This window comes from Equus przewalskii, chromosome 19 (genome assembly GCF_037783145.1).
Source record: "Equus przewalskii isolate Varuska chromosome 19, EquPr2, whole genome shotgun sequence".
NCBI classification, from domain to species: Eukaryota; Metazoa; Chordata; class Mammalia; order Perissodactyla; family Equidae; genus Equus; species Equus przewalskii.
Window position 1 is genome coordinate 7760305 of NC_091849.1, and position 13064 is coordinate 7773368.

Consider the following 13064-nt stretch of genomic DNA (forward strand, 5'->3'; position numbering starts at 1 on the left):
GAACGCTGGGCTACCAGGTAAGAACTTGAAACCCTGTCCATAAACTATGACTAAATAAATGATGATGTATGTATATACACTCCATGAAATATTATACAGCCTTTAAAAATGAGAGTGGCATAGAGAGACTAGCAAGATGGAAAACATCAGCAACACTATGAGTCGACATAGCCTACTTGATTAAGATAATATGTGAAAGTGGTTTGTGAACTGTAAATAACAGTCTTTCAGAAGGCACAATGGGGAGTGAAAAGAGAGGAACCAGGAGCGCTTTAGAGAAGCGGGCTGCAGGAAGGATTTATTTTTAGGCTAGGGTAAGAATTCACTAAAGAGCTATAAACAAAAGGTGTGAGGGAGTCAAAATGATTGATGGAGCGAGTCCTCAAGAAGATATGCTGGGTCAGAATCAATGGAACAAACGACTGGGGGAAAGAGAAGAAAGTGGATAAAAATACAGAAACCATGAGGCGGAGGGGACATTGTGCCTCCTTGTAATATCCTGTGGTGAGAGCCAAAGCTTTGCTGTGAGGGCAGAAGCTGTGGCTACTTCAAACCTCTGCCTCTCCCCTCGAGCCTCCTACTGCAAGAAGAGAGGCAAGCTCTCAGCTGAGAGCCCCAACTTCCCATGCCACAGCTCACAGTCAGCCTGAATATGCCCGTCTTGATGTCCTTTCTTCCAGTCTCCCAGGAGGACTGTTCCTGCTCCTGTGCTGTGCTGTGGGACCTCGTCCCTCTTTCCTCCTCTAGAACCTTGAATCGTCAATCCCTGCTTTCTCCTTTATCTTTGGTCCCTGCCCTGACCATTGGATCCTTCTCAGCATATATTTAACTACTTATTAAAGGCCTCCCCGAATGTTTCATAGTCACCTCACACTCATCGTATCTTTCCGCGCACACCAGCTGTCCCTCCTGTAGTCTCTGCTTCGGGAAGATGACCACCACCCGCCCACAACCCTGAAAGGCTCCCAGACTCCTCTCTTGTCACTCCCAGAGCTAACCAGTTACCAAAGTCTTTTCATTTTACCTTTAAAATAGCTTTGCATTCATAGCTTGCTCTTTATTTCCACTGCCACTATTTTTGTTTCTGGCCTTGGTTTTCCTTGCCTGGAGCACTGCAGCAGTATCTTAACTGGAACTTCTGATTCTAGAATCACCCACCATCAACCTACCCAGTATATCACTGTTAGAGTGATCTTTCTAAATGCACATCTGACCACATCACTCTACTTAAAATCCGTCAGAGCTTCTCATAAGGATAAAGTTCAAATTTCTTAGCATGGCATATAATGCTATTCATGATCATCTTCATCTCCTGCCATATGAAGAACGTAGGTTTTAGACATTACTCATGGTGCAGGGAGTGTAACGAGGTATCTCAGGCCTCCAGGCTTTGAGTGTGCTGTTGCTTTCCTTGTCCATCTATCTGGGGAATACCTTGTCAGCTAAGAAGATCTGGCTGAACTGTCATCATTTCTGTAAAATCTTCCCTGAGGTTTTCTCACATAGCCCAGGGCTATTTCATGCTCCTAGAGCACCCTAGATAGACACTTATACACCATTCTAGAACAAAGGTTATCTATCTATCTCCCTCAATAGATTATGCAGTCCTTGGTGATCTTTGCCTGATTTTTCTTTGTATTCCTGGCATCCTACACAGATGCTATCATACAGTTTATTGAAAGTCACTAAATGTTTATTAAAAGATGGACTGGCCTAGACTCTACATCCTTGAGCCATGCACCAAAGGAGGCAAATTCATTCTGGGACAATCGGTAGGTGAAAGATCATAAATGTCTAATAACACACATGGTAAATGTAACTCTTATGCACACAGTCCTGTTTGCAGACAACCTGTGTTAATCCCTCCATCCCATCTGTTTCATCACGTTGGTGTGCAGAGTCCAGAGGCTGCATTAGCCATCTTTATCTTAATATTTTCCTCCTATCATATTTAATTTTCCCCAGAGGATCCCATGGAACTAATATTAGTGTCTCTTTTTAAAACTTGAATCACTTCCAAAGTCTTCAGTGCTTAACTTTCTGAAACAGAACACTGTTACAGCTGCAACTCACTATGTATTTCTCATGGTTTGTCTTAAATTGTATTGCAACTTTTTGAATTTAAGAAATTAACAAGTTTTGTTTCAAAATTCATGTAAAACCTGTCTTATAGAATTGCTCAACAAAAATAATAGCTTTGATTTATTCAGCACTTCCTTCAGGGCCAGATATATACTCTACATCTATTTTCCTCTTGTACTTACCTAAGTGCAAAACTAATTTCCGTGAGATCAAATAATTTCTTCCCTTCCACGCAAGCTGTATTTTGCTTCCATAGTTACACCTCCATCACGGTTCTGGGATTTATCAAAAGGATCATATGTACGTTATGTGCATTTATTTTTTTTGACACATCACAAAGCCAGCTGTCTCTGGTTCTCATATTTAAATTCAGAACTAATTCTCAACACTATGTTAAGGTGGAAATTAGAAGGGTTAGGTCTTAAAAAAAAAAACACTCCTCTCCTTTCATCTGGGCTTTAATTCCAAAGGATTTCAGAGTTAGTATCCTTTGAAATTTGGTGGGTGTTAGGAAAAGCCTGCCTTTCTGTAGAGAAAAAGGATATCTTGCAGACAGAAACAAAACGTAGACGTGCGATCCATAACAATTTTTACGTGTCACTGATACTGTGGGAGTGGTATTCCGTGAGAGTAAAAAGAGACACATATTTGGAAAAGAAGCCACTTTATTAATCTATTTATGTTAAAGTGGAATATGTTTGATTGTTCACAGGAAGAAATAAGAAGAAAAGTAATCACATTTTTTGGAATGTAAAATTTCACCATTTATACAGATTGTAGAGCATCATCAGTATGTATTGATCTGGGTGGCACAGTTAGTAGTGACTCTGCTCCTGGAGTGGTTGACAAAAATGATTAATGTTTAATCTTCAGTCCTGTTTAATCTGAATCATTTCTGTTTCGTTCTAAAATTTCTGGCATCTAAAAATGAAAGGAAAAAATGTTTCTTAAGTTTTCAGGAAAGACAAGTATTCAGTGACAGAAGAGCTGATTCTTGATTACATAAGGAATTCTTATTCCATAAACAGTTAATTCCTTTTTTTTTTTAAGGATTGGCACCTGAGCTAACATCTGTTGCCAATCTTTTTGTTTCTTCTTCTTCTCCCCAAAGCCCCCCAGCACATAGTTGTATATTCTAGTTGCAGGTCCTTCTGGTTCTGCTATGTGGGACGCTGCCTCAGCATGGCTTGATGATCGGTGCCATGTCCGTGCCCAGGATCTGAATTGGCAAAGCCCTGGGCTGCCAAAGCAGAGTGCTCAAACTTAACTACTCGGCCACAGGGCCCACCCCCATAAACAGCTAATTCTTTTTTTTTTTTTTAAAGATTTTTTTTTTAAATTTTATTCCTTTTTCTCCCCAAAGCCCCCTGGTACATAGTTGTATATTCTTCGTTGTGGGTCCTTCTAGCTGTGGCATGTGGGATGCTGCCTCAGCGTGGTTTGATGAGCAGTGCCATGTCCGCGCCCAGGATTCGAACCAACGAAACACTGGGCCGCCTGCAGCGGAGCATGCAAACTTAACCACTCGGCCACGGGGCCAGCCCCTAATTCTTGATTACATATGAAAAAGGGGTTCAAGGAAAACCTATGGATAGATGAACTTAGATAATACCAATACTGTATTTTAATCAATATTTTTGTTTCAACCTTTTTCACACCAAGGAGTATGACAAGGAATAAGGCTGGTTGAGTTTTGTCTTCCTTGGTTCGGTTGCCAGCTGGCAGAATGAAGAAGGAATAGGAGCAAGAATCTGAATAATTCATGAAGTGACTCACCAGCACAGTATAACTAAGAATTGATAGTATTAAGGTGTCCTCATAATTCAACTATTAGAACAGCTGGATCTCAGTGGAGCATATGGAGACATGCCCTTTGATTGTATCTGTCTTCACAAAGCTAGATCACAAATAGGCCACAGTATTCATGAATACACCCCTATGGCCAGCAAGGGTAGCATTGGTTCTGGGTCCCAAGTCTGTCTAATATTGACTCCCATTTAGTACCTATTATAGGATAGGTGCTTGGGGATACCAAAATGAATATGAGACAATCCTGCACTAAAAGAGTTGTAGTTAAATCAAGGGACATGTAAGCAGAGAATTGTGATGAAATGTTACAGGTGCTGTTACACCAAAGGGTACAGGATGGGCACACGGGAGGAAGCAAGTCAGTTCCATCCGGGAGACAGGGCAGGAAAGGTTTCATAGAGGGGATGCAGCTTGAGCTGGCAGATGTGTGAGGTGGGAACTGAAGTAAGGGGAGAAAAGGAGTTGGGAGAGAGCATTCCAGGTAGGGGAAGCTGCATGGGCAGTAACAGGAAGGCATAAAAATAACATAGCATGTTTAGAAAATAGCAAGTGGTTAGATATGGTTGGTGTGTACAAGGAGGAGGAAGCAATGAATGAGAAGATTGGACCTACCACGGTCATGGACTTGGGATGATTTTCTAATCTTCTTAGTCTACAGGAAAGAGAAAACAATGTAAAAAAAAAAAAAAACAGGTGGGTGTGAGGACTAACATAGTGAACAAACATGCCACTATTTAATATAGTTTCCTTTCCTTTCAAGGAGAAATTGTCATTTAGGATAGAACAATGAGACCCTAAAAGATTAAGATAAAGCTTTTTAGCATGTAATATATAGATTATTCTCACTAAAAAATAAATAAAAATATTGGGCCACAGTCTCATTACATTTTAACCTTCTTCTAGATTTACTGCTTAAGATAAGATTCTGGCTGTGACTTGAAAACCTCATGAATTTCCTTGGAAATGATGAAGAACTAGAGGCAAAAATAAGACATCTGAGACTATTAAAGTGCTCACTTTTATCTTCCTATTTCCCACTCTTTCTACTCCTGAAGACAATTGGCAAAAGCAGAACCATGATTCTGAGATGGGGCAGAGGTAGTCTGAAGTGTGGTCACACGCTCAATTTACTGAGGTCAATCGGTCAACGGGAGGCTTCCCGGATGGTCGTGGCTGACGGCTGATGTAAGGCTTAAGTTTCTAAGCAGCAGCCTTATCAGCTGGAAAGGGCCTTGAGATCCCTTCTGTTTCACTTCAACTCCTTGCTTCAAGGCCAGTCTAAATCTATACAAATGGGCCTCAAATCAATTGTGAAAATAGGCCGAGTATAAGTAGACAAATATCTGAACTAGTGAAACCTTTAAGTTTATATGCAAATTTTCTTATTTTAAAATAATTCTGGAGAAAAATATTCCACAGTTTCAGCAACTCAGAAAAGATTCATATTCAGTTTAAATTAGCAATTACGGAGCATCTGTAATATAACAGACATGAGATCTATTCCTTCATATCAGGGAAAAAATTGTAGTTAACCTATCATTTTGCAAATATTAGTATAATCTGCTAAGGGGTTTTGATTTTCAAAATATAGTTGTATTTGCAAATGGTATGCTGAACCAACATGACCCATGACATAATCAAAATGCAACTTTAATGTCTGCCTCTTGCTTCTAGCCTTTTTTCACTTGGGGAAGCTCTTCCTTTGCCAGTAGCTGAATAGGCAGCAGCCCAATGATTTTTGCTCACTCTAAGGTAATGGTCAGTCTTGACTGTGAGGCATGAACACAGTCTCAATTCAGTTATCAGAATATGCAGTCTTAAATATTAATCAATCCTTTAATCTTCACTCAAAAATAAGACTTCTCCTCTCCCTCTCGCAGCTAAGGCTTTAGTTGGTGGACCCACCTGCCCTTGGAGGTCAGTTTCTGCATCTTCGCTCACTACCTCCATTTGCAGCAGGAGGGAGAAGTAAGGAAACAGCACATTTCTTATGTGGCTGGGTGGCTCCGGAGTCTCTGGGTTTGGCAAATGGCTAAGGCTGATTTTTTCTCTTTGGAGCTTGCCATTGCTGAGGACCTGGGTCCTACAGTTCCCTTGACTCAGGCTGATGCATCTCTCTTCTGATGGTCACTGCTTGATCAGCACCTAAGAATCTAATGTTCCCCTCCAGCTTCTTGCCACTGGTATCCTTTCAGGAAGCCTTGGGTAGACCCCAAGATAACTTGACTCTTACCTGCATAGTTCTTAAGGAACTATTGCATACATTCTTTGTCCTGATGACAAGCTCAGAAAGAACAAGCCACCCCAACTGCCCCTCTGTCATGCTGCCACAGCTTGCTTTAGTTTTTCAGGCATGAATGAGTCATTCATCCTCTATGTTTCCCAACTTTCATGAAACTATTTCAAAGCTCTCTCTCTAGCTGATCTCCTAGAAACCCCTCCCAAGGCTTAGGTAAAAGAGGTAGAATTACTTGGGGCTGATGGGGGCTCACGACATGACAGAGTCAAAGAAATCTCTTCTCCAATATTCCCCACTCTCTACACTTTTTACATATTGGATCTGGCCAAGGGATATGAGTCATGACACAGGTTCTTCAAAATTTCCTTCAGAAACTGCACATGGGGAAAACTCACTCTTGTTTTGGGAAATGGTAAAAGTTTTCTTAGCATCTCAGGAATTAGGCCAGGAAAAGTCCCATTTTAACATCCTACTATGGTCTTAATTAATTCCATAGGGTTTGGGCATATACCCTGTAGCATCAAATACTGAGAGTCTTCTAAAGTAACGGATTATAAGATTTAACATTAGTGTAAGAAAATCTGGTCTGCTATATATATATTGATAGCAGGGTAAGCTGTTTTATTGTAGACAAAATATTAGCTCATAATCTCTATAGCGTCTTCCTTAGAAGTGATTGCAAGTTCCAAGAGGGCAGGGAACATGGCTCTCCAATTCAGGTCCTACAAAAAACATTTTTATCAAGCAACTATTTCATACTAGGCAAAACAGCAAACACTTTCACATAATTTATCTTGTTTATCTTAAATTGAGATAAGGAAAAAGTTTTTTTAAAATGTATTATTATTATACATATATTCTACAGTTAAAGACATTATTATTAAGAAAAAGAAAAACTTACCTTGGTTTTCTGGCTTTCTCTCTGGGCCTCCTAACTAAATCTTCCAAATGTTTATTTCTCTCTTCTAAACTGAAAGAAGAAACAATTGAATTTTATGACTGAAATTGACTTTTCTAAACTAATTTTTTGTTATATTTATTGGAGGATTTGAGTAGATATATTCAAATGGTGGTCTAGCTCTCTGTACATTGTCCCTCCATCTCACTATATGGGAATTTGGGATTCTTTCCTAGCAACTCAAATCATTTGATCAATTTTTCCCTTCATAGGTTCCAGTGGTGAAGAAGGAAAGCAGATAGCAGTAAAGCTATAAAGTGACATGTAGATGTTCTTCTAATCATTTACACGGTGGGTCGAGAACTGACCACTGTGTATGAGTTAACCCAACATGATCCTGGAGGCGACATGTGAAATACAAAACCCCTGAGCTGTGGACTGCTTTAACATGGGGAAATGTGTAGGAGTGTTACAGGAAGGATCACAGCATGCAGGTGGCCTGCTAGAGATTTACTTGTGTTATGTTTTTATGGCTTTTAGCAAGAGAAATACCAATGGTTCCCCTTGTTGCCCCTAGGAGGGCAAATTCCATTAAGATAGTCTCCTCCTAAACTTACTTTCCCATCCAGCAAGGGTGTAATAGTTTCCTGTGACTGCTGTAACAAATTCCCACAAATTTGGTGGCTTTAAACAACATGCATTTATTCTCTCACAGTTCCTGAGGTCAGGAGTCCAAAATCAGTTTCACTGGGCTGAAATGAAGGTGTTAGTTGGGAAGCGCTCCCTCCAGAGGCTCTAGAGGAGAATTCTTTGCCTTCCTTTTCCATCTTCTGGATGCTGTCCTTATTTCTTGGCTCATGGTCCTGCATTGGTTTGCCCTTTCTCCCCTGCTTCCATGGTCACATTGCCTTCCGATGTCATCACATTTCTCTCTGCCTCCCTCTTATGACAATTGTGATTGCCTTTGAGACCCACTGGGACAATCCAAGACAACCTCTCTATCTCAAAATCCTTAATCACATCAGAAAGTCTCTTTTGCCATATAAGGGAACACTCACAGGTTCCAGGCATTAGGATTTGGATATCTCTGGGGGCCATTATTCAGCCTACTATAAAGGGTAAACAGACACTTAGAGGGCAGGAAATTCTACTGCAGGGATCACAGCCTCAAATGCCTGTGGGAGAGTCAGGCAAGTATGCGGAATGAGTAAAGCCAGCTAAGTGGGGATTCGAACAAAGCCAAGAGAATATACCCTATTCCTCACCTAAAGGAAGAAGTTGCTATTCACCTCTTGCCAAGTGCTGCCATGTGGGAATGTTGCAGCAATGTCGTCAGATCTTAAAGAGGAGATAGAAATCTAAACCTTTGCAGGAAATTGTCCTTTTTAAATTTTGGCAATAACTTAAAAATATTTTAAACATTATAGGGACCAAACAAAACACATCTGTCTCAGGATTTGACTTGTGGACTGTCATTTTGAAACCTCTGCCTCATTGTCCAGAGGTATCAGGTTTCTGTTTTCAGAGGGTAGAGAGGAGAAGCTGTCCAACCCAGGAGAAGAGATGACAACATTAAATAGGTCCTCCATACACCAAAAGCCTTAGTCTATCATGCTTTATTTTCAGAGAAATGGCATGGAATAAGTCTTCTGTATTTCTAGAGTTGAAAAGAAAGGCCCCAACTCTTGGGGGAGAAGGATCCCCAAGAAAAGAAAGTAAAGGAATTTTCCAAGTGTGCAAAAAAGCACCAATGGAATGTTTTTATACACTTACTCCTGTGTATAGAGCTGAAGGCAAAAAGCTACAGCCTAAGACCAAGTAAATAGAGTCCCTGGTTTACCATGGAGGAAGTGATGTCCTCCCTCAGAGGGCCCTGGCTGCCCATGCAGAGAGCTAGGCAAGCAAAGCAGCACCATTGAGTGGATGATGGTGCTAACTGGACCATGCCAACAAGGGCCGTGATCTTCCCACTTGGGAGTGGAAATTGGACTTACCCCCGTGGAGTCTATTTTGGCACTCAGGTTTGTTTTTGTTTTTTAAACATCTTTATTAAGGTATAGTTGACATGCAATAAACTGCACATATTTAAAGAGTAAAATTTGATGTTTTGACAAACGTATATACCCAGGAAACAATCATCACAATTAAGGTAGGGAACATATTCATCACCCTCAAAATTTTCCTCATGTACCTTTGTACTCCCTCCCTCCCATCCCTCCTCGTTCCCTCATCCCCAGACAACCACTCATCTGCTTTCTCTCACTATGGACTAGTTCATGTTATCTAGAATTTTATACAATGGAATCTTACCCTCAGCCTAATTATTTTAAGATTCATCCATGTTGTTTCACGTACCAAGAGTTCATTCACTATTTTATTTATTTATTTATTTATTTAAAAGATTCTATTTTTCCTTTTTCTCCCAAAGCCCCCCAGTTCATAGTTGTGCATTTTCAGTTGTGGGTCCTTCTATTGTGGCATGTGGGATGCCGCCTCAGCATGGCCTGATGAGCGGTGCCATGTCTGCGCCCAGGATTCAAACCAGTGAAACCCTGGGCCACAGAAGCAGAGCTCGAGAACTTAACCACTCCGCCATGGGGCAGGCCCTCATTCACTAATTTTTATTGCTGAGTAGTATTCCACTGTGCGGCTAGGCTACAAATTGTTTAAATTTCACCATTTCAGGGACATTTAGGTTGTTTCCAGTTTTGGTCCATTACAAATAAAGCTGCTATGAACATTGATCTTTTTGTAATGTACATGGTTTTTGTAAATACATGGTTTCTTTTCTCGTGAATCAATACATAGGAGTAGAATGGCTGAATCATATATGGTGGTGTGTGTTTTAACTTTTTAAGAAGCTGCCAAACTGTTTTCCAAAGTGGTTGTGCCATATTCCATTCCGACCAGGAGGCTATGAGCATATCAGTTGCTCCACATCCTCGCCAGGACTTGGTATGGTCAGTCTCTTAGACATTCTAATAGATTTGCAGTGATATTCACTGTGGTTTTAATTTGCCTCCTAATTATGTTGAGTATCTCTTTTTTTTTAGAGATTGGCACCTGAGCTAACATCTGTTGCCAATCTTTTTTTTCTTCTTTCTTTCTTCTTTTTCTCCCCAAAGCCCTCCAGTACATAGTTGTATATTCTAGTTGTAAGTGCCTCTGGGTGTGGCATGTGGGACGCTGCCTCAGCTTGGCCTGATGAGCGGTGCCAGGTCCACGCCCAGGATCCCAACAGGCAAAACCCTGGGCTGCTGAAGCAGAGCGCGCAAATTTAACCACTCAGCCACTGGGGCCAGCCCCCTAAGTATCTCTTTATGTACTTGCTTGTCATTCATATATCTTCTTGGTGAAATGTCTGTTCAAATCTTTGCCCATTTTAAATGGGTTGTTTTCTTACTATTGAGTTTTGAGAGTTTGTTATATAGTCTGGATAAAACTTCTTTATCAGATATATGACTTGCAAACATGTTCTTTCAGACTGTGGCTTGTTTCTTCATTCTCTTAATATCTTTTGAAGAGCAGGAGTTAAATTTGTTTTTTAATTTCAGTTTTATTGAGATATAATTAACATACAGCACTGACAAACAGCAGTATAAGTTTAAGGTGTAGAGCATAATGACTTGACTTACATATATTGCAAAATGATCACCACAATAAGTTTAGTTAACATCCATTATCTCATATCTAGACAAGGAAAAAAAAAAGAGAAAAAAGTATTTTTTTCCTTGTGATGAGAACTTTTAGGATCTACTCTCTTAGCAACTTTCAAATATACCATACAGCATTGTTAACTATAGTCACTATGCTGTCCATTACATCCTCAGTACTTATAACAGGAAGTTTATACCTTTTGATCACCTTCATCTAATTCCCTCACTCACTACCACCCATCTCTAGTAACCACAAATCTGATCTCTTTTTCTATGAGCTTGGGTTTTGTTTTGTTTTTTTAGATTCCACATATAAGTGAGATCATACAGTATTTGTCTTTCTCTGTGTGACTTACCTCACTTAGCATAATGCCCTCAACGTCCATCTACGTTGTCCCACATGGCAAGATTTCCTTCTTTTTTTAATCACTGAATAGTATTCCATTGTACATATATATGTACCACATTGTATATATATATACCACAACTTCTTTATCCATTCATCTGTTGATGGGCACTTAGGTTGTTTCCATAGCTTGGCTATTGCAAATAATGCTGCAATGAACATGGGGCTGCAGATATCTTTTTGACCCAATGATTTCATTTTCTTTGGCTATATACCCAGAGGTAGAATTGCTGGATCATATGGTAGTTCTATTTTTAATTTTTTGAGGACAGTCCATACTGTTTTCCACAGTGGCTGCACCAGTTTACACTCCCACCAACAGTGCACCAGGGTTCCCTTTTCTCCACTTTCTCAGCAGCATTTGTTACCTCTGGTCTTTTGAATAATAGCCATTCTAACAGGTGATATCTCACCTCAACATGAGGTGATATCTCATTGTGGTTTTGATTTGCATTCCCCTAATGATTAGTGATGCCGAGCATCTTTTCATGTACTTGTTGGCCATTTGAATATCTTCTTTAGAGAAATGTCTATTCAGGTCCTTTGCCCATTTTTCAACTGGACTTTTTGTTTTTCTGCTACTGAGTTGTATGAGTTCTTCATATATTTTGGATATTAACCCCTTAGCAGATATATGGTTTGCAAATACTTTTTCCCATTTCATAAACTGTCTTTTCATTTTATTGGTTTCCTTTGCTGTGCAGAAGCTTTTTAGTTTGATGTAGTTCCACTTGTTTATTCTTGATTTTTTGCTTGTGCTTTAGGTGTCATATCCAAAAATCTGTTGGCATGATTCATGTCAAAGAGCTTTTTTCCTATGTTCTCTTCGAGGAGTTTTATGGCTTCTAATCTTACATTTGAGTCTTTAATCTATTTCAAGTTAATTTTTGTGACTGGTGTAAGATAGGGGTGTAGTTTCATACTTTTGCATGTGAATATCCAATTACCCAGCACCATTTATTGAAGAGACTGTCATTTCTCCATTGAGTATTCTTGGCTTGCTTGTCAAATATTAGTTGACTGCATACGCATAGGTTTATTTCTGGGCTCTCAATTCTGTTCAATTGGTCTATGTGTCTGTTTTTATGGCAATACCATACTGTTTTGATTACTAGAACTTTATAATATAGCTTGAAATCAGGAAGTGTGATGATTCCCACTTTGTTCTTCTTTCTCAGGATTTCTTTGGCTATTCAGGGTCTTTTGTGGTTCCATATAAAGTTGGGATTGTTTTTTCTATGAAGTTTTTAATTTTGAGGAAGTCCAATTATCAAAATTTTCTCTTATGGATCATGTTCATTAATCATATCTGAATCATTGCCTAACCTAAGTTTACAGAAATTTTCCCCTATGTTCTCTTCTAGAAGTTTTATAGTGTTAGCTTTACACGTAGGTCTATTATCCATTTTGAGTTACTTTTGTATGTGGTACAACGTATAAATCAGTGTTTTGTTTTTTTTTAACAAATGGATATCCAATTATTTCGGCACCATCCTTTTTGTACTTCATTACCTTTGTACCTTTGTCAAAAATCAGTCGTCCAAATATATGTGGGTCTATATCAAGAGTCTCTATTCTGTTCTGTTGATCTTTTTTTCTATTTTTACATCACTGCCACACTGTTTTGATTATTGTAGCTTTATAAAAAGTCTTAAAAATCAGATTTGCCCTCCAATTTTGTCCACTTTCTTGGAGTTCTTTTGACTATTCTATGTCCTTTGAATTTCCATATGAAGTTTAGAATCAGCTTGTCGATTTCTATTTCAAAAGCCTGCTGGGATTCTGATTGGGATTTCATTGAACCTAAAGATCACCATGGGGAGAAATGAAGTCTTAACAATATTGAGTCTTAAGAGCCATGAAAGGGGCGTGCCCGGTGGCACAGCAGTTAAGTGCTCACATTCCCCTTTGGTGGCCTGGGGTTTGCCGGTTCGGATCCCAGGTGTGGACATGGCACCGCTTGGCAAGCCATGC

The 13064-nt window shown here is 39.6% G+C and overlaps 1 protein-coding gene and 1 long non-coding RNA gene across 17 annotated transcripts in view; one reads left to right on the top strand and one right to left on the bottom strand.

Annotated features, from left to right (window-relative positions):
• Nucleotides 1-13064, top strand: part of LOC139077238 (uncharacterized) — a 39265-nt gene that overhangs the window by 8594 nt on the left and 17607 nt on the right. The window lies entirely within an intron of this gene.
• Nucleotides 2730-13064, bottom strand: part of CAGE1 (cancer antigen 1) — a 45645-nt gene continuing 35310 nt past the window's right edge. For all 16 annotated transcript variants that reach the window (XM_070584013.1, XM_070584008.1, XM_070584011.1 and 13 more), the window contains 3 exons: nucleotides 7032-7100; nucleotides 4504-4543; nucleotides 2730-3003 (listed from right to left, as the gene is read on the bottom strand). In XM_070584013.1, coding sequence (XP_070440114.1) covers nucleotides 2962-3003; nucleotides 4504-4543; nucleotides 7032-7100 — 151 coding nt within the window. In that variant the 3' untranslated portion in view covers nucleotides 2730-2961. The remainder of the gene's footprint in view (nucleotides 3004-4503; nucleotides 4544-7031; nucleotides 7101-13064) is intronic.